A 23,664-nucleotide genomic window follows, 5' to 3' on the forward strand; every position below is an offset into this window, starting at 1 on the left:
GCAACCAAAGAGGAGGAGTCATGATTCTCCTGACACATTGCAGCTCTGCTCTGAAGTTTGAAATGGGACCTGTAGACCAGTGGTCCTCAACCCTGGTCCTCAGGGCCCACTAACAGGCCAGGTTTGCAAGATAACTGAAATACAACCCAGGTGATATAATTTGCTGCTCAGTGATTGCAGTACTCTAGTCTGCAGCTCCCCAAGGTAATACTTAAAATCTGGCCTGTTAGTGGGCCCTGAGGACCGGGGTTGAGGACCACTGCTGTAGACCATTTTGACACTAACAGCCCACCTACATCCCAACTTTTCAACTTAACCTCATCCTTTGCCCTAACACAATGGACACAGTCCCTCACTCATTCTGATGGTAATACCCTCAACCTTGTTTGAAGGTTTTTTTTGATCTCTAGAAAGCTGAAGAGGTAAGTGTCTACCTCCGTCCCTTTATATAAATTGTAGTAAGTTGTTTGGTGCCTCAGACCAAGGGGCGTTGGGACTTTGTGGGCAAGTGAGGTTATATACACGTGTGTAGATAAAATTGAGTTATATATACTTAATCAGTACCCCACTACCGTTTCAGATATGGTGATATAAATCCTTGATAAAGGCCGAAAAGCGTAGGATACTCACTGGGAATTTCTCTGCCTACATTCCAAGCCCACCAAGCATGGAAGAACAGAGAAACATATCCCAATAAGTCACCATACCACAAATGTCACAAAACTTTCTAAAAACTGTATTCACCTACTCAACTTGGGTCTATAACCCAACACCAATGAATGTATAATTTTATGTCAATTTCTTTTTCTAAATAAATCAATTTTATCTACACACTTGTATATAACCTCACTTGCCCACAAAGTCCCAACCCCCCTTGGTCTGAGGCACTAAAACAACTTTACAACCCTCAACCCTTGTTTTCTCCCATCTTTGCACCCCCTACAACCTCACCAACACCCCCTTTCCTCTCTCTCGGACCACAACCTCATCACTTTCACAACGTGCTCGTCTCCAACCACCTGTCCCACCAGGCAGAAAACAATTACCCGCAGATACCTCCACCACTTTAACCCTTTTCTACAATACAAATGATCGCCTCCCTGACAAAATCTCACCCATCTTGCCCCAACCTGGCCGCCTCTTTCTACAACAGTTCACGTTCATCCACACTGGACTCTCTTGCTCCTCTCACTACACAAAATATCAGGCCCCAAACATTACAACCTTGGCAGACCGACGACACCAGCAACCTTTAGAGACATAGCCCTGCACCGGAGAGACATAGCCCTGCACCGGAGACACATAGCCCTGCACCGGAGACACATAGCCCTGCACCGGAGACACATAGCCCTGCACCGGAGACACATAGCCCTGCAACGGAGACACATAGCCCTGCAACGGAGACACATAGCCCTGCAACGGAGACACATAGCCCTGCAACGGAGACACATAGCCCTGCAACGGAGACACATAGCCCTGCAACGGAGACACATAGCCCTGCAACGGAGACACATAGCCCTGCAACGGAGACACATAGCCCTGCAACGGAGACACATAGCCCTGCAACGGAGACACATAGCCCTGCACCGGAGACACATAGCCCTGCACCGGAGACACATAGCCCTGCACCGGAGACACATAGCCCTGCACCGGAGACACATAGCCCTGCACCGGAGACACATAGCCCTGCACCGGAGACACATAGCCCTGCAACGGAGACACATAGCCCTGCAACGGAGACACATAGCCCTGCAACGGAGACACATAGCCCTGCAACGGAGACACATAGCCCTGCAACGGAGACACATAGCCCTGCAACGGAGACACATAGCCCTGCAACGGAGACACATAGCCCTGCAACGGAGACACATAGCCCTGCAACGGAGACACCAAATCCCAGCATGCATTCACCCAATATAAATCTGCCTTCTTAAAATACAATTCCTCCCTCCATGCTGCAAAACAAGCCTACTTTGTCACCCTATTAATACCCTGTCCTCTTGTCCTCGTCGCCTCTGCTCTACCTTCTCCACCACCATCTCCACCCAGTAAATCGCTCACTGTTCACGAGATTGCCAATCACTTCAAGATTGATGCAATTCATGGGGATGTCTCCACTGCACTGACATCTAACCCACTTTAAATACCCTGAACAAATCCGCTCTCAACACTCTCCTCTTTTGACCTTGCTACTACCGAAGGTCTCAAAAGTTCTCTCAGAAGCCCGCCTTACCACCTGTCCCCTGGATCCTGTTCCCTCACATCTACTACGGTCAACTTCTTCTTCTAGCTTATGCTTCCTCACATCTTCAATCTCTCCCTCTCTACTGGCACCTTCCCCACCCCTCTAAATAATGCCCTGATCACTCCCAAACCTAAAAAGCCCTCACTGGACCCCACCAACCTGAAGAAACTAAGACCCATCTCCTTGCTCTCGTTTGCATCAAAACTTTTAGAATCCTTATGCCCCGTACACACGCGTCGATAGTTGGCCGTGAATTTTCGGCCAACGTCCAATCGGCCGTTTTTCGGCTTGTTAGTATGATGCTTCCGACAACCGACTCCGACTTTTCGGCCAAGAAAAAACACACGGAAAGCAAACCAGCACATGACATCATTTCTGAAGTTGATTTTTGTTGGCCGAGAAAATTTGTGTGCAGTCTAGAGCACATTTCAACCAACACAACAACACTGGACAAAAGACGGCCGATCGGTCGGCTGATAATCGTTGCGTGTGTACGAGGCATTAGTCTACAACCATCTGAGTTCCTACCTCACTGACAATAACCTTCTTGACCCCTGACATTCCGGCTTTCGCATACTACACTGCACTGAAACTCACGAATGATCTACTAACTGCTAAAACCAATGGTCACTACTCCATACTACTCGACCTCTCTGCAGCCTTTGATACTGTTGACCATCCCCTCCTCCTCAAAAAAAAACTCCACTCTCTTGGCCTTTAAGACTCTGCTTTCTCCTGGTTCTCCTTTTACCTATCACAGCGCTCCTTCAGCGTTATCTATTGCCTCGTTTCCACTGAGTGGTACGGTACGGTTCAGTACGGTACGGTACGGAACGGTACACCTTGCGTTTCCACTGCCAATAGCACCCTTTCATGATAGGCGTGGTGTAGCAGGAAAGCTGTGATAGACGATTCTCTGTCAACCAATCAAAGTTCTGCAGAGTGTAGCTCCACCCTGTTGGTAAGGTACTAATGTGCTTGGTACCCCAACTAAAGGGTCCCAAAAAAGTGGTACGGTTCGGAATTAGGGTACCATTCACAATGGAAACGGCATAAATAGCGTACCGAACCGAACCGTACCGCTCAGTGGAAACGAGCCATATATCTCCTATTTTCAACTTCCTCTTTCTGTTGGGGTACCTCAAGGCTCTGTCCTTGGACCCCCTTCTCTTCTCCATATACACCTCCTCCATTGGTCAGTTATTAACTCCCATGGCTTCCAGTACCACCTCGATGCTGATGACACACAAATCTATTTCTCTACTCCTCACCTCACTCCTTCGGTCTCCTCTCGCATTATTAACTTTCTAACTGACATATCAGCATGGATGTCACACTACTTTCTCAATCTTTCCAAAACGGAGCTCGTAATTTTTCCTCCAGTCCGTGACCCCCCCCCATCAAGATCAATAATACAACCATAAGTGCCGGTTCACACTAGGTCGCTCCGACTTCGGAGGCGACCTGTGAAGTTGCGTGCAGGGCGACTTGCATGGACTTCATAAAATGAATGTCTATGCAAGTCGCCTCCAGTTCGCCCCGAAGTAGTACAGGACCCTTTTTCTAAGTCGGAGCGACTTGTGTCGCTCCTATTAGAACCGGTCCTGTGCTACACAGTGGGAGCGTGACATACCGCGACTTGTCAGGCTGACAAGTCGCGGTCCAAGTCGTAATAGTGTGAATGCGGTCTAAGTCTCTCCCCTCGTTCTGGGGTGCTTGTGTCACCCTCGACTCTGACTTGTCTTTTCAGCCCCAAATCCAATCACTGTCCAAACCTCCGAAACATCACCGAAATACGCCCCTTTCTAACCATTGACACCACTAAGCAACTTATCCACTCCCTTGTTAGCTCTCGCCTTGACTATTGTAACTCCCAGCTCATTGGCCTACATCTCCCCAAGCTATCCCTTCTTCAGTCTCCAATGAATGCCGCCGCCAGACTCATCTACCTTACCAACTGTTCAGTGTCCGCCACTCCTCTCTGCCAATCCCTCCACTTGCCCAACGAATAAAATTCAAAACACTAATAGCATACAATTCTGCCCCAAGCTACATCACCAACCTTATCTCCAAATATAACCCAAACCGTCCTCTCCACTCAAACCCAAGACCTCCTGCTCTCTAGCTCCCTTGTCTCCTCCTCCCGTGCTCATCTCCAGGACTTCACCAGAGCCTCTCCCATCCTCTGGAATTCACTACCCCAATGTCCAGTTATCTCCTACGCCAGTGATGGGGAACCTTGGCACCCCAGATGTTTTGGAACTACATTTCCCATAATGCTCATGCCCTCTGCAGTGTAGTGGAGCATCATGGGGAATGTAGTTTCAAAACATCTGGGGTGCCAAGGTTCACCTTCACTGTTCTACTCTGTCCACTTTTGGGAGAACCCTGAAAACTCCTCTGTCCAGGGAGGCCTATCCTGCCTTCAGCTAACAACAGAATCTTCTATTTCCCTCACCTTTTGTTTCACCAGTCCCTCCCTCTTAAGATTGTAAGCTTGCAGGAGCAGGGCCCTTCTCTAACCCTCTTGTATTGAAATGTATTGTTGCTGTATAGTCTCCCTTTATATTGTAAAGCGCTGCGCAAACTGTTGGCGCTATATAAATCCTGTATAATAATAATAATACTCCAGATGTGGCCTAACCAGAGTTTTATAAAGTGGTGGGATTATGGTTTAATCTCTGGAGGAGTACATCCCCTTTTTAATGCATGCGAATATTCTGCCGGCTTTGGTAGCTGCAGCTTGACATTGCATGCTATTGCTCAGTCTGTCTTCTACTAGGACTCCCAGATCCTTCTCCATTTATTCCCCCAGGAGGTTCTCCCCCCTAGTGAGTAGTTTAGGTTTTTAGCCCCCAAGTGCATTACTTTACATTTCTCCACATTAAACCTCATTTACCATGTAGTTGCCCACCCAAATATTTTATTCAGGTCTTTCTCTAAAATTTCTATATCCTGATGTGAAGTTATTGGCCTGCTTATTTTTGTGTCGTCCGCAAAAACTGAGATTGAGCTATTTATCCCATCCTCTATACCAGGGATCCTCAAACTACGGACCGCCAGAACTACACATCCCATGAGGCATTGTAAAACTCCTGACGTTCACAGACATGACTAGGCATGATGGGAATTGTAGTTCCTGAACAACTGGAGGGCCATGGTTTGAAGACAAAATTAAACAGAATTGGTCCCAAGACAGAACCTTGGGGTACCCCACTTACCACTCCAGACCAGTCTGAGTACACGTTATTTATCACCACCCTTTGGACACGCCCCTATAACCAGTTTTCTATCCAGGAACAAACTCTATGGTCCATGCCTGCAGACCTCAGCTTGTAGATTAGGCGTCTATGGCAGGGGTCTTCAAACTTTGGCCCTCCAGTTGTTCAGGAACTACAATTCCCATCATGCCTTGTCATGTCTGTGAACGTCAGGAGTTTTACAATGCCTCATGGGATGTGTAGTTCCTCAACAGCTGGAGCGCCGTAGTTTGAGGATCCCTGGTCTATGGGGAAATGTATCGAATGCTTTTGCAAAATCCAGATACACCACATCCACAGGTCTCCCCCCCCTATCTAGATGGCAGCTCACTTCCTCGTAGAATGGTAACAGATTGGTCTGGCAAGAACGACCCTTCGTAAGCCCATACTGATTACAACTAAGGACCTTGGCATGCCGATTGCCTACACCTGACCCCATCCACCACCTAGCTGCTCTGAAAAGTTATGGATGGGGTCAAAAGTGGGCAACCAAGATGTGTAGACCATGACCACGCTGTGCCGGTTGCCCGCTCCTGACCCTGTCCACCACCTTTCAGACCTCAGAGCAGCAATGTGATAAGTATATCATGACCCCGTATGTCACCTCTCAGACCTCACAGCAGAGCAGAAATGCCATGGGAAGAACATGACCTCGCTGTGCCCGCTACCCGCTCCTGACCCCGTACATCACCTTTCAGACCTCACAGCAGAGCAGAAATGCCATGGGTAGACCATGACCTCGCCCTGCCCGTTGCCTGCTCCTGACCCCATCCACCACTTTGCTACTCTGAAAAGTGATAGATGGGGTCAAAAGTGGGCAACCAAGAAGGCGGGGTCATGATTCACCTGGCACATTGCAGCTCTGCTCTGAGGTTTGAAAAGTGACGTGTAGACCATGACCACGCTGTCCCGGTTGCCCGCTCCTGACCCTGTCCACCACCTTTCAGACTTAAGAGCAGCAACATGATAAGTAGACTATGATCCCACTATGCCAGCTGCCCGCTCCTGACCCCGTATGTTACCTTTCAAACCTCACAGCAGAGCAGAAATGCCATGGGTAGACCATGACCTCGCTGTGTCGGCTGCCCGCTCCTGACCCCGTATGTCACCTTTCAAACCTCACAGCAGAGCAGAAATGCCATGGGTAGACCATGACCTCGCTGTGTCGGCTGCCCGCTCCTGACCCCGTATGTCACCTTTCAAACCTCACAGCAGAGCAGAAATGCCATGGGTAGACCATGACCTCGCTGTGTCGGCTGCCCGCTCCTGACCCCGTATGTCACCTTTCAAACCTCACAGCAGAGCAGAAATGCCATGGGTAGACCATGACCTCGCTGTGCCGGCTGCCCGCTCCTGACCCCGTACATCACCTTTCAGACCTCACAGCAGAAAAGCCATGGGTAGACCATGACCTCGCCCTGCCGGTTGCCCGCTCCCGACCCCATCCACCACCTAGCTGCTCTGAAAAGTTATGGATGGGGTCAAAAGTGGGCAACCAAGAAGGCGGGGTCATGAGTCGCCTGACACATTGAAGCTCTGATCTCAGGTTTGAAGAGAGACGTGTAGACCATGACCATGCTGTGCTGGTTGCCCGCTCCTGACCCTGTCCACCACCTTTCAGACCTCAGAGCAGCAATGTGATAAGTAGACCATGACTCCACACTATGCCGTCTGCCCGCTCCTGACCCCGTACGTTCCTGGATGTGAGGTGGGGGTGGGGGGCTCTGTACCCTGTGTGAGCTCCTCTGGGGTGGGGGGGGGGGTATAGCCCTGCTGAGGAATGGCTGGCTGTCCATGGAATGCAGCAGGGGAGGGTGGGGGGGGGAGGTTCGGGGGCTCAGTTCAGACAGGAGGGAAAACAATACGGAGCTGATCATTCAAATATCCAGTGTTCAGTTATTGGGGTGTAATATTGGCCCAAGAGCTGACAGTCTACCTATACACTGCTAAAGGGGTGCACTGATTGAGTGGACTGGAGCCTCCCCCCCCTCCCCATGTCTGTACACAGGGGTCACCCCATGATGGGGAGTCATGTAACATTGGGGAGGAGGTGGGGGACAGTACTTGATATTTGGGGGGGGTCATTTTTGGGTCACAGACAGGGCTGACCCCCTCCCCCATATTATACAGGGTCCCTTTTCAGAGGAATCCCCAGGGGTGACATTGGGGTACATAGCCCCTCCCCCATATTATATCCCCCCTCCCCTCAGAGGACCCCCCAGGGATCACATTGGGGTACACACAGCCCCTCCCCCATATTATAGCCCCCCTCTCCTCAGAGGACCCCCCAGGGGTGGCATTGGGGTACACACAGCCCCTCCCCCATATTATAGCCCCCCTCTCCTCAGAGGACCCCCCAAGGGTGGCATTGGGGTACACACAGCCCCCCCTCCTCAGAGGACCCCCCAGAGGGCACATTGGGGTACACACAGCCCCTCCCAATATTATACCCTCCTCTCTCCTCAGAGGACCCCCCAGGGGTGACATTGGGGTACACACAGCCCCTCCCCCATATTATAGCCCCCCTCTCCTCAGAGGACCCCCCAAGGGTGGCATTGGGGTACACACAGCCCCTCCTCCTCAGAGGACCCCCCAGAGGGCACATTGGGGTACACACAGCCCCTCCCCCATATTATAGCCCCCCAGGGGTGACATTGGGGTACACACAGCCCCTCCCAATATTATACCCTCCTCTCTCCTCAGAGGACCCCCCAGGGGTGACATTGGGGTACACACAGCCCCTCCCATATTATAGCCCCCCCCAGGGGTGACATTGGGGTACACAGCCCCCCTATTCTCCTCCGGTCCCCTCACCTGGTCTGACGGAGTCCCGGGCCCGGGCGCACGGAGCGCACACGGCTAGAAGCAGCAGGCAGAGCGCTCCCCGCACACCGACTCCCTCCATCCTTCTGTGTCCGACTCCACACAACTCTCCTCCGGTCTACAGCTCCAGGATAGACCGGGGCTCCAGGCCCCGCCCCCGGAGGAGAGCCCGCTCCGCCCCCCGACACACCACATAGGCGGAGAGCAGGGGACCCCTGACCAGTGGGAGCAATGCTGAATTCCGACCAATAGCAGAGCGGCGCCTGTCACAGGCGGCCAATAGGTGGAAGACAGAGCTGGCAGAAAGCCAATCAAGAGAAAGAACGAGAAGAGAGCGAGTACAGGGGGAGAGGGGGGTGCTGCGGTCTGCCACGTCACTGGGCTATGTACAACCTGTATATATATATACTACATAGGACTACTACTCCCATCATCCTTCCTCCTCTATATACCACAAATGACTACTACTCCCATCATCCCTCCACCTCTATATACCACACAGGACTACTACTCCCATCATTCCTCCTTATGCCACACAGGACTACTACTCCCATCTTCCCTCCACCTCCGCATACCACACCGGACTACTACTCCCATCATCACCCACATCTATATACCGCACAGTACTACTACGCCCATCACCCCCCACCTGTATATATACCGCACAGGACTACTTCTCCTATCATCCCCCACCTTTTTTATACCACACATCATTACTACTCCCATCATCACCCACCTGTATATACTGCACAGAACTACTCCTCTCATCAGCCCCTCCTCACCCATATAGAGAGAGACAGGGAGGACTACAACTCCCAGCATCTTCTTCACCTGCACACCTCAACTATATATTTAGAGAGCCTGAAGGACTACAACTCCCAGCATCTCCTCTAACTGTATACTTCACCCATAACCTGGGAGGACTACAACTCCCAGCATTTTGTCGCCACTTCACTCATCCCTATAAAATGCCCTCATACACCTTCATATCTCAGGCATACACAGAGCCCGGGGGACTACCATACTTCTCCTTCTCTATGCCTCACCCCTATAGAACGTGCATGGGACTACAACTCACAGCATCTGCTATACCTGTAAACATCACCCATATAGAGAGCCTGGGGGATTATAACTCCAAGGACCTTTTGGCTGTATACCTCACACATATAGATATCCTGGAGGAATTATAACTCCCAGCATCTAACTACCTTTATCTCTCATATAGTCAGGGGGGAGGAGTACAACTCCCAGAATCTCTTCCACCTGTATACCTAACCTCTTTAGAGAGTCATAGGGGACTACAACTCTCAACATTCCCCCATCTCTGTACCCGTATAGAGAGTCTAGAGGGGACTACAACTCCCAGTATCTCCTCCACTGTATACCTTGCTCATACAGATCCTAGGGGACTACAACTTCTCTATCTCTTTACCTCACCCCTATAGAGAGCAACGGAGAGAGACTACAACTCCCAGCATTTCCCCCCACTTGATAAACTCACCCATATACAGTAGAGAACCTGGGGGGACTACAACCCCTAGATCTCCTCCAACTGTATACCTCACCCCTATAGAGAACCTGGGGACTACAACTCCCAGCATTCCCCCCACCTGATAAACTCACCCATAAAGAGAACCTGTGGGGACTACAACCCCGAGATCTCCTCTAACTGTATACCTCACCTTTATAGAGAGCTTGGGGGACTACAACTCCCAGCATTCCCCCCACTTGATAAACTCACCCATAAAGAGAACCTGGGGGGACTACAACCCTGAGATCTCCTCTAACTGTATACCTCACCTTTATAGAGAGCATGGGGGACTACCACTCCCAGCATTCCCCTCACCTGATAAACTCACCCATAAAGAGAACCTGGGGGGACTACAACCTCTAGATCACCTCCAACTGTATACCTCACACCTATAGAGAACCTGGGGGACTACAACTCCCAGCATTCCCCCACCTAATAAACTCACCCATAAAGAGAACCTGGGGGGACTACAACCCTGAGATCACCTCCAACTGTATACCTCACACCTATAGAGAACCTGGGGGACTACAACTCCCAGCATTCCCCCACCTAATAAACTCACCCATAAAGAGAACCTGGGGGGACTACAACCCCGAGATCACCTCCAACTGTATAGCTCACACCTATAGAGAACCGGGGGGACTACAACTCCCAGCATTCCTCCCATCTGATAAACTCACCCATAAAGAGAACCTGGGGGGGGAATAAAACCCCTGGATCTCCTCTAACTGTATACCTCACCTTTATAGAGAGCTTGGGGGACTACAACTCCCAGCATTCCCCCCACTTGATAAACTCACCCATAAAGAGAACCTGGGGGGACTACAACCCCGAGATCTCCTCTAACTGTATACCTCACCTTTATAGAGAGCCTGGGGGACTACAACTCCCAGCATTCCCCCACCAGATAAACTCACCCATAAAGAGAACCTGGGGGGACTACAACTCCTAGATCTCCTCCAACTGTATACCTCACACCTATAGAGAGCCTGGGGGACTAAAACCCCCATCCTATCTGCAGCCACTTCTTGAGTCCACAAGCACTCCAGCGATGACTGAAGACGTTTCTCGGGGTGGGTTCCCTTGCAGTGACCACAGCGGGCCATGCCTGTGTGACGGGACACTGAAATGGCCACGCGCAGTCTCCATCAGAAGGCTGCATTGCCGGGTGACAACACACGAGCCCAGTTCTGAGACAGCGACAGAGCGTTGTCACCCTATCACATACCTGCTAACTGTCCTGTTTTTTTTTCCGGGGCTGTCCCGGCAAATAGGAGCCTGTCCCGGGTAATTTACTGTGCCGGGACAGTCCCGGCAAATAGGAGCCTGTCCTGGGTAATTTACTGTGCCGGGACTGTCCCGGTAAATAGGAGCCTATCCCGGGTAATTTACTGTGCCGGGACTGTCCCAGTAAATAGGAGCCTGTCCCGGGTAATTTACTGTGCCGGGGCTGTCCCGGCAAATAGGAGCCTGTCCCGGGTAATTTACTGTGCCGGGGCTGTCCCGGCAAATAGGAGCCTGTCCCGGGTAATTTACTGTGCCGGGATTGTCCCGGCATATAGGAGCCTGTCCCGGGTAATTTACTGTGCCGGGACTGTCCCGGCAAATAGGAGCCTGTCCCGGGTAATTTACTGTGCCGGGACTGTCCCGGCAAATAGGAGCCTGTCCCGGGTAATTTACTGTGCCGGGACTGTCCCGGCAAATAGGAGCCTGTCCTGGGTAATTCACTGTGACGGGACTGTCCTGGCAAATGCACTTTTTCGCCCAAGCATTCCCGTGTCATGTGATCGCGGGGTTCGCCTGGCTCACATCCTTTCCCCGGCCACAGCCCCTGTCACACGCGCTCGCCTGACAAGTCGGATTAGTGTGAACCGACTCTAAATGATTATATAAACTTACTGATAGTAAAAAAAAGTGAACATTGATCAAAAAAAATTGATCAGAAAAAAAAACAATCATAAATTAAATGTCCAATGAGAATAAATTAAAATAAAAAGTCCAAAGTTTCGTCCATAGATAAAGTGCAAATGAATTGAAATATCCACACTACATCAATCCACGACCAATAAGGGTTCTGCTTACCAGAAACCAATGAATAATGCGCCCATAGACTGATCACACACAGCCAGGTGTGGTAAGCTTGTGGACAGTTCCGATACCGGGGACCACTTCAATGAGGACCACTTGATGACTCGTAGTGATACCATCAGATCAGTTCAGGTAAAGACACCGTCACCACCAGTCTATATACTCCTTATCAGATACCGGTGGTCCACCACCAGTCTATATACTCCTTATCAGATACCGGTGGTCCACCACCAGTCTATATACTCCTTATCAGATACAGGTGGTCCACCACCAGTCTATATACTCCTTATCAGATACCGGTGGTCCACCACCAGTCTATATACTCCTTATCAGATACCGGTGGTCCACCACCAGTCTATATACTCCTTACCAGATACATGTGGTCCACCACCAGTCTATTTACTCCTTACCAGATACCGGTGGTCCACCACCAGTCTATATACTCCTTATCAGATACCGGTGGTCCACCACCAGTCTATTTACTCCTTATCAGATACCGGTGGTCCACCACCAGTCTATTTACTCCTTACCAGATACCGGTGGTCCACCACCAGTCTATATACTCCTTATTAGATACCGGTGGTCCACCACCAGTCTATATACTCCTTACCAGATACCGGTGGTCCACCACCAGTCTATATACTCCTTACCAGATACAGGTGGTCCACCACCAGTCTATATACTCCTTATCAGATACGGGTGGTCCACCACCAGTCTATATACTCCTTATCAGATACCGGTGGTCCACCACCAGTCTATATACTCCTTACCAGATACCGGTGGTCCACCACCAGTCTATATACTCCTTATCAGATACCGGTGGTCCACCACCAGTCTATTTACTCCTTATCAGATACCGGTGGTCCACCACCAGTCTATTTACTCCTTACCAGATACCGGTGGTCCACCACCAGTCTATATACTCCTTATTAGATACCGGTGGTCCACCACCAGTCTATATACTCCTTACCAGATACCGGTGGTCCACCACCAGTCTATATACTCCTTATTAGATACCGGTGGTCCACCACCAGTCTATATACTCCTTACCAGATACCGGTGGTCCACCACCAGTCTATATACTCCTTACCAGATACCGGTGGTCCACCACCAGTCTATAAACTCCTTACCAGATACAGGTGGTCCACCACCAGTCTATATACTCCTTATCAGATACCGGTGGTCCACCACCAGTCTATATACTCCTTATCAGATACCGGTGATCCACCACCAGTCTATATACTCCTTACCAGATACATGTGGTCCACCACCAGTCTATATACTCCTTACCAGAAACCGGTGGTCCACCACCAGTCTATATACTCCTTACCAGATACCGGTGGTCCACCACCAGTCTTTATACTCCTTATCAGATACCGGTGGTCCACCACCAATCTATATACTCCTTACCAGATACCGATGGTCCACCATCAGTCTATATACTCCTTATCAGATACCGGTGATCCACCACCAGTCTATTTACTCCTTATCAGATACCGGTGATCCACCACCAGTCTATATACTCCTTATCAGATACCGGTGGTCCACCACCAGTCTATTTACTCCTTACCAGATACCGGTGGTCCACCACCAGTCTATATACTCCTTATTAGATACCGGTGGTCCACCACCAGTCTATATACTCCTTACCAGATAACGGTGGTCCACCACCAGTCTATATACCCCTTACCAGATACCGGTGGTCCACCACCAGTCTATATACTCCTTACCAGATACCGGTGGTCCACCCCCAGTCTATATACTCCTTACCAGATACCGGTGGTCCACCACCAGTCTATAAACTCCTTACCAGATACAGGTGGTCCACCACCAGTCTATATACTCCTTATCAGATACCGGTGGTCCACCACCAGTCTATATACTCCTTATCAGATACCGGTGGTCCACCACCAGTCTATATACTCCTTACCAGATACATGTGGTCCACCACCAGTCTATATACTCCTTACCAGAAACCGGTGGTCCACCACCAGTCTATATACTCCTTACCAGATACCGGTGGTCCACCACCAGTCTTTATACTCCTTATCAGATACCGGTGGTCCACCACCAATCTATATACTCCTTACCAGATACCGGTGGTCCACCACCAGTCTATATACTCCTTATCAGATACCGGTGATCCACCACCAGTCTATATACTCCTTATCAGATACCGGTGATCCACCACCAGTCTATATACTCCTTATCAGATACCGGTGGTCCACCACCAGTCTATATACTCCTTACCAGATACCGGTGGTCCACCACCAGTCTATATACTCCTTACCAGATACCGGTGGTCCACCACCAGTCTATATACTCCTTATCAGATACCGGTGGTCCACCACCAATCTATATACTCCTTACCAGATACCGGTGGTCCACCACCAGTCTATATACTCCTTATCAGATACCGGTGATCCACCACCAGTCTATATACTCCTTATCAGATACCGGTGATCCACCACCAGTCTATATACTCCTTATCAGATACCGGTGGTCCACCACCAGTCTATATACTCCTTATCAGATACCGGTGGTCCACCACCAGTCTATATACTCCTTATCAGATACCGGTAGTCCACCACCAGTCTATATACTCCTTATCAGATACCGGTGGTCCACCACCAGTCTATATACTCCTTACCAGATACCGGTGGTCCACCACCAGTCTATATACTCCTTATCAGATACCGGTGGTCCACCACCAGTCTATCTACTCCTTACCAGATACATGTGGTCCACCACCAGTCTATATACTCCTTATCAGATACCGGTGGTCCACCACCAGTCTATATACTCCTTACCAGATACCGGTGGTCCACCACCAGTCTATATACTCCTTACCAGATACCGGTGGTCCACCACCAGTCTATATACTCCTTACCAGATACCGGTGGTCCACCACCAGTCTATATACTCCTTACCAGATACCGGTGGTCCACCACCAGTCTATATACTCCTTACCAGATACCGGTGGTCCACCACCAGTCTATATACTCCTTACCAGATACCGGTGGTCCACCACCAGTCTATATACTCCTTACCAGATACCGGTGGTCCACCACCAGTCTATATACTCCTTACCAGATACCGGTGGTCCACCACCAGTCTATATACTCCTTATCAGATACCGGTGGTCCACCACCAGTCTATATACTCCTTATCAGATACCGGTGGTCCACCACCAGTCTATATACTCCTTACCAGATACCGGTGGTCCACCACCAGTCTATATACTCCTTACCAGATACCGGTGGTCCACCACCAGTCTATATACTCCTTACCAGATACCGGTGGTCCACCACCAGTCTATATACTCCTTATCAGATACCGGTGGTCCACCACCAGTCTATATACTCCTTACCAGATACCGGTGGTCCACCACCAGTCTATATACTCCTTATCAGATACCGGTGGTCCACCACCAGTCTATTTACTCCTTACCAGATACCGGTGGTCCACCACCAGTCTATATACTCCTTATCAGATACCGGTGGTCCACCACCAGTCTATTTACTCCTTATCAGATACCGGTGGTCCACCACCAGTCTATTTACTCCTTACCAGATACCGGTGGTCCACCACCAGTCTATATACTCCTTATTAGATACCGGTGGTCCACCACCAGTCTATATACTCCTTACCAGATACCGGTGGTCCACCACCAGTCTATATACTCCTTACCAGATACAGGTGGTCCACCACCAGTCTATATACTCCTTATCAGATACCGGTGGTCCACCACCAGTCTATATACTCCTTATCAGATACCGGTGGTCCACCACCAGTCTATATACTCCTTATCAGATACCGGTGGTCCACCACCAGTCTATATACTCCTTACCAGATACCAATGGTCCACCACCAGTCTATATACTCCTTATCAGATACCGGTGGTCCACCACCAGTCTATTTACTCCTTATCAGATACCGGTGGTCCACCACCAGTCTATTTACTCCTTACCAGATACCGGTGGTCCACCACCAGTCTATATACTCCTTATTAGATACCGGTGGTCCACCACCAGTCTATATACTCCTTACCAGATACCGGTGGTCCACCACCAGTCTATATACTCCTTACCAGATACCGGTGGTCCACCACCAGTCTATAAACTCCTTACCAGATACAGGTGGTCCACCACCAGTCTATATACTCCTTATCAGATACCGGTGGTCCACCACCAGTCTATATACTCCTTATCAGATACCGGTGGTCCACCACCAGTCTATATACTCCTTACCAGATACATGTGGTCCACCACCAGTCTATATACTCCTTACCAGAAACCGGTGGTCCACCACCAGTCTATATACTCCTTACCAGATACCGGTGGTCCACCACCAGTCTTTATACTCCTTATCAGATACCGGTGGTCCACCACCAATCTATATACTCCTTACCAGATACCGATGGTCCACCACCAGTCTATATACTCCTTATCAGATACCGGTGATCCACCACCAGTCTATATACTCCTTATCAGATACTGGTGATCCACCACCAGTCTATATACTCCTTATCAGATACCGGTGGTCCACCACCAGTCTATTTACTCCTTACCAGATACCAGTGGTCCACCACCAGTCTATATACTCCTTATTAGATACCGGTGGTCCACCACCAGTCTATATACTCCTTACCAGATAACGGTGGTCCACCACCAGTCTATATACCCCTTACCAGATACCGGTGGTCCACCACCAGTCTATATACTCCTTACCAGATACCGGTGGTCCACCCCCAGTCTATATACTCCTTACCAGATACCGGTGGTCCACCACCAGTCTATAAACTCCTTACCAGATACAGGTGGTCCACCACCAGTCTATATACTCCTTATCAGATACCGGTGGTCCACCACCAGTCTATATACTCCTTATCAGATACCGGTGGTCCACCACCAGTCTATATACTCCTTACCAGATACATGTGGTCCACCACCAGTCTATATACTCCTTACCAGAAACCGGTGGTCCACCACCAGTCTATATACTCCTTACCAGATACCGGTGGTCCACCACCAGTCTTTATACTCCTTATCAGATACCGGTGGTCCACCACCAATCTATATACTCCTTACCAGATACCGGTGGTCCACCACCAGTCTATATACTCCTTATCAGATACCGGTGATCCACCACCAGTCTATATACTCCTTATTAGATACCGGTGGTCCACCACCAGTCTATATACTCCTTACCAGATAACGGTGGTCCACCACCAGTCTATATACCCCTTACCAGATACCGGTGGTCCACCACCAGTCTATATACTCCTTACCAGATACCGGTGGTCCACCCCCAGTCTATATACTCCTTACCAGATACCGGTGGTCCACCACCAGTCTATAAACTCCTTACCAGATACAGGTGGTCCACCACCAGTCTATATACTCCTTATCAGATACCGGTGGTCCACCACCAGTCTATATACTCCTTATCAGATACCGGTGGTCCACCACCAGTCTATATACTCCTTACCAGATACATGTGGTCCACCACCAGTCTATATACTCCTTACCAGAAACCGGTGGTCCACCACCAGTCTATATACTCCTTACCAGATACCGGTGGTCCACCACCAGTCTTTATACTCCTTATCAGATACCGGTGGTCCACCACCAATCTATATACTCCTTACCAGATACCGGTGGTCCACCACCAGTCTATATACTCCTTATCAGATACCGGTGATCCACCACCAGTCTATATACTCCTTATCAGATACCGGTGATCCACCACCAGTCTATATACTCCTTATCAGATACCGGTGGTCCACCACCAGTCTATATACTCCTTAATAGATACCGGTGGTCCACCACCAGTCTATATACTCCTTACCAGATACCGGTGGTCCACCACCAGTCTATATACTCCTTATCAGATACCGGTGGTCCACCACCAATCTATATACTCCTTACCAGATACCGGTGGTCCACCACCAGTCTATATACTCCTTATCAGATACCGGTGATCCACCACCAGTCTATATACTCCTTATCAGATACCGGTGATCCACCACCAGTCTATATACTCCTTATCAGATACCGGTGGTCCACCACCAGTCTATATACTCCTTATCAGATACCGGTGGTCCACCACCAGTCTATATACTCCTTATCAGATACCGGTGGTCCACCACCAGTCTATATACTCCTTATCAGATACCGGTGGTCCACCACCAGTCTATATACTCCTTACCAGATACCGGTGGTCCACCACCAGTCTATATACTCCTTACCAGATACCGGTGGTCCACCACCTATCTATATACTCCTTACCAGATACCGGTGGTCCACCACCAGTCTATATACTCCTTATCAGATACCGGTGATCCACCACCAGTCTATATACTCCTTATCAGATACCGGTGATCCACCACCAGTCTATATACTCCTTATCAGATACCGGTGGTCCACCACCAGTCTATATACTCCTTATCAGATACCGGTGGTCCACCACCAGTCTATATACTCCTTATCAGATACCGGTGGTCCACCACCAGTCTATATACTCCTTATAAGATACCGGTGGTCCACCACCAGTCTATATACTCCTTACCAGATACCGGTGGTCCACCACCAGTCTATATACTCCTTATCAGATACCGGTGGTCCACCACCAGTCTATATACTCCTTATCAGATACCGGTGATCCACCACCAGTCTATATACTCCTTATCAGATACCGGTGATCCACCACCAGTCTATATACTCCTTATCAGATACCGGTGGTCCACCACCAGTCTATATACTCCTTATCAGATACCGGTGGTCCACCACCAGTCTATATACTCCTTACCAGATACCGGTGGTCCACCACCAGTCTATATACTCCTTATCAGATACCGGTGATCCACCACCAGTCTATATACTCCTTATCAGATACCGGTGGTCCACCACCAGTCTATATACTCCTTATCAGATACCGGTGATCCACCACCAGTCTATATACTCCTTATCAGATACCGGTGATCCACCACCAGTCTATATACTCCTTATCAAATACCGGTGATCCACCACCAGTCTATATACTCCTTATCAGATACCGGTGATCCACCACCAGTCTATATACTCCTTATCAAATACCGGTGATCCACCACCAGTCTTTATACTCCTTATCAAATACCGGTGATCCACCACCAGTCTATATACTCCTTATCAAATACCGGTGATCCACCACCAGTCTATATACTCCTTATCAGATACCGGTGGTCCACCACCAGTCTATATACTCCTTATCAAATACCGGTGATCCACCACCAGTCTATATACTCCTTATCAAATACCGATGATCCACCACCAGTCTATATACTCCTTACCAGATACCGGTGATCCACCACCAGTCTATATACTCCTTATCAGATACCGGTGGTCCACCACCAGTCTATATACTCCTTATCAGATACCGGTGATCCACCACCAGTCTATATACTCCTTACCAGATACCGGTGATCTACCACCAGTCTATATACTCCTTACCAGATACCGGTGATCCACCACCAGTCTATATACTCCTTACCAGATACCGGTGATCTACCACCAGTCTATATACTCCTTACCAGATACCGGTGGTCCACCACCAGTCTATATACTCCTTACCAGATACCGGTGATCCACCACCAGTCTATATACTCCTTACCAGATACCAGTGAGGACTCTGCATATGACACAAAGGGCAATCAGATGATGGATGTCGATTCCAAAGAGAGCCAGAGGACCTTGAGATATCCCACAACAGAAGTCAACTCCAATTTTGTTTCTCTTTTATACAGTATGTCATGTTTGCATGTACCGATTCATCCATCTTTGAATAAATAAAATATTTGAAAAGAAAAAAAAAAGAAAGCATTGATTGCGATACACACGTTACATATCACCGCGCACACCGGAGGGAGAGCAATAATTCTAACACCACGCCTCCTCCATAACACTAAACTGATACCTATAGGGGGGGGGGGGCTTTTGAAGCGTCGCCTATAGGAAATATTGGGTACTGAAGCCCGTTGCTATTTCGCAGGCGGGCGCAAATTCAAGGTTTGACATGTTGGGTATCTTATTTACTCGGCGTAAACTCGTCTTTTCTATTTTTACCAAAATTTCCGGTAGTTTATTGCATTTTGTTTGCCCCAAAAAATTCACTTTAGTGTTTTTTTTTTTTTTACTGACATTTTGCGTCCCCTAGACCTTTTTTTTGGTAATGAATCAATAAGGAAACCAGCGCCTATGAAGCTTGTGTATAAAATCAATTAAAAATATATATATATATATATATATATATATATATACTGGTAGTAAGTGCTAATGCTTCAGTATATATTTGCATTGGCACTTTTTGTCTCATAATTCATTTTATAACCGCCTTATATGTATCTACAATCACCACTTAAAAACATTTTTTTTACTCATTATCAAATAATTTTTTTCACAGATATTGCGCCTAATTTATTTTCCTTACTTTTTTTGGTAATAACGTGTGACGTAAAAAAAAAAAAAATTAGAACTGCCGCTATTTTATTCTCTAGGTTGTGTGCCTTCAGAAAATATATAACGTTTGGGGATTTTTGTGTAATCTTCAGGCCCAAAAAAATTATTTTTTAACATGTGTGCAAAAAATAAAAAAATAAAAATAAAACGAAAAATGGCTCTGGCAGCAAAAGGGTTGAAGCAAAAAGGTCAAATTTTTTTTTTTTTATCCTTTAGGCCCCTTTCACGCTTGGGGACCGTTCAGATCCGCCTGTCAGTTTTTCAGGCGGATCTGAACGGATGCCCCATGCATCTCTATGGGGCTGAGGATCTCAGCCGAGACCTGTCCGCTGACATCAGATCCTATCCGTCAAATCCGGATGGATGGAAACTCTATTTTCCATCCGTCCCGCGGATCGGATCGGATGAGAACAGACAGGCGGTCCGTTCTCATCCGATTCCCCCATAGAGGAGAGTGGGGATCTGACCGCTCCGTCTGTGCATTCAGAGCGTAGACGGAGCTGTCATCCGCCTGCTAAGCGGGGGATCGGCGGATTGATCCCCCCGCTGCGCTCTGTCGACGGAGCGGAGTCGTGTGAAAGGGGTCTTTCCAGAAGAGATGTGAGGTCCTTTTTTAACCCCAGATCTCTCCATAAAGAGGACCTGTCATCCTTATTTCCATTACAAGGGATGTTTACATTCCTTGTAATAGGAATAAAAGTGATAAAAAAAAAAATGAAAGGGAAAGTGTAAAAATAAAAATAAAATAAACAATAATAAAAAAGAAAATGTAAAGTGCCCCCGTCCCCGCGTTAAAGGGAAAGTGTAAAAATAAAAAAAAATAAAAATAAAATAAACAATAATAAAAAGGAAAATGTAAAGTGCCCCCTTCCCGCTTTAAAGGAAAAGTGTAAAAATAAAAATAATAAACAATAATAATAAAAAAAAAAAATGTAAAGTGTCCCCTTACCCGCTTTAAAGGGAAAGTGTAAAAATAAAAATAAAATAAACATAATAAAAAAGAAAATGTAAAGTGTCCCCTTCCCCGCTTTAAAGGGAAAGTGTAAAAATAAAAAAATAAAATAAACAATAATAAAAAAAGAAAATGTAAAGTGCCCCCTTCCCCGCTTTAAAGGGAAAGTGTAAAAATAAAAATAAACAATAATAAAAAAAAAATGTTAAGTGCCCCCTTCCCCGCTTTAAAGGGAAAGTGTAAAAATAAAAAAATAAAATAAACAATAATAAAAAAGAAAATGTAAATTGCCCCCTTCCCCGCTTTAAAGGGAAAGTGTAAAAATAAAATAAAAAAAAATAAAAAAAAATGTAAAGTGCCCCCTTCCCCGCTTTAAAGGGAAAGTGTAAAAATAAAAAAATAAAATAAACAATAATAAAAAAGAAAATGTAAAGTGCCCCCCATACCCGCTTTAAAGGGAAAGTGTAAAAATAAAATAAACAATAATAAAAAAGAAAATGTAAAGTGCCCCCTTCCCCGCTTTAAAGGGAAAGTGTAAAAATAAAAAAATAAAATAAACAATAATAAAAAAGAAAATGTAAAGTGCCCCCCATACCCGCTTTAAAGGGAAAGTGTAAAAATAAAATAAACAATAATAAAAAAGAAAATGTAAAGTGCCCCCCATACCCGCTTTAAAGGGAAAGTGTAAAAATAAAATAAACAATAATAAAAAAGAAAATGTAAAGTGCCCCCTTCCCCGCTTTAAAGGGAAAGTGTAAAAATAAAAAAATAAAATAAACAATAATAAAAAAGAAAATGTAAAGTGCCCCCCATACCCGCTTTAAAGGGAAAGTGTAAAAATAAAAATAAACAATAATAAAAAAAAAATGTTAAGTGCCCCCTTCCCCGCTTTAAAGGGAAAGTGTAAAAATAAAAAAATAAAATAAACAATAATAAAAAAGAAAATGTAAATTGCCCCCTTCCCCGCTTTAAAGGGAAAGTGTAAAAATAAAATAAAAAATAATAAAAAAAAATGTAAAGTGCCCCCTTCCCCGCTTTAAAGGGAAAGTGTAAAAATAAAAAAATAAAATAAACAATAATAAAAAAGAAAATGTAAAGTGCCCCCCATACCCGCTTTAAAGGGAAAGTGTAAAAATAAAATAAACAATAATAAAAAAGAAAATGTAAAGTGCCCCCTTCCCCGCTTTAAAGGGAAAGTGTAAAAATAAAAAAATAAAATAAACAATAATAAAAAAGAAAATGTAAAGTGCCCCCCATACCCGCTTTAAAGGGAAAGTGTAAAAATAAAATAAACAATAATAAAAAAGAAAATGTAAAGTGCCCCCTTCCCCGCTTTAAAGGGAAAGTGTAAAAATAAAAAAATAAAATAAACAATAATAAAAAAGAAAATGTAAAGTGCCCCCCATACCCGCTTTAAAGGGAAAGTGTAAAAATAAAATAAACAATAATAAAAAAGAAAATGTAAAGTGCCCCCTTCCCCGCTTTAAAGGGAAAGTGTAAAAATAAAAATAAACAATAATAAAAAAAAAAAGTAAAGTGCCCCCTTCCCCGCTTTAAAGGGAAAGTGTAAAAATAAAAAAATAAAATAAACAATAATAAAAAAGAAAATGTAAATTGCCCCCTTCCCGCTTTAAAGGGAAAGTGTAAAAATAAAATAAACAATAATAAAAAAGAAAATGTAAAGTGCCCCCCATCCCAGCTTTAAAGGGAAAATGGGTTTGAAAAATTGCTGTGCAAATACTGTTTGACATAAAAAGTTGCAATGACCGCCATTTTATTCCTTAGGGTCTCTGCTAAAAAAAATATATAATTTTTGGGGGTTCTGAGTAATTTTCTAGCAAAAAAAAAAGATGATTTTTACATGTAGGAGCGGAGTGCCAGAATTGTCCCGGTATGGAAGTGGTTAATAAGTAATTTTCTGACAATAAATACACGTTTAGTGGGTAAATTTACACTGCGCATGCGTCAAGTAGCTGGTTGGCGAAGATGACCGCTCGGAATGGAATTACACTGCAGCAGCCATCTGCTTTTCTGTCGCTGGAGGGCAGTAGAGTCCGCTCAGAGGAGTGATTGTGTGACTATATGAGTTTGTCGTTGTTCTGTAACACCGTGTAGGCCAACCAGCACGAGAGTTCCACTGGCGACTTCCGCCAGCCAGTGTTTTTCACGCACGCGCAGTGCGGCTTCACGGCTCTGCGCATGCGTTGTTCAACAGCCGCCTTCATTTTCTTTCTGCGCACGCGTCCTCTACCCTCATTGGTCCTTCCCGG

At 47.0% G+C, this 23,664-nt stretch overlaps 1 protein-coding gene across 1 annotated transcript in view; it reads right to left on the reverse strand.

Annotated features, from left to right (window-relative positions):
* The window catches only part of PLOD3 (procollagen-lysine,2-oxoglutarate 5-dioxygenase 3), a 75,708-nt gene extending 67,220 nt beyond the window's left edge, over positions 1-8,488 (reverse strand). The window contains exon 1 of the mRNA XM_082253328.1: positions 8,320-8,488. Within this exon, the coding sequence (XP_082109454.1) occupies positions 8,320-8,410 (91 nt within the window). The 5' untranslated portion in view covers positions 8,411-8,488. The remainder of the gene's footprint in view (positions 1-8,319) is intronic.
* Between the last annotated feature and the right edge of the window lie 15,176 nt (positions 8,489-23,664).

This window comes from Pelophylax lessonae (genome assembly GCF_965119305.1).
Source record: "Pelophylax lessonae genome assembly, chromosome: 4".
NCBI lineage: Eukaryota > Metazoa > Chordata > Amphibia > Anura > Ranidae > Pelophylax > Pelophylax lessonae.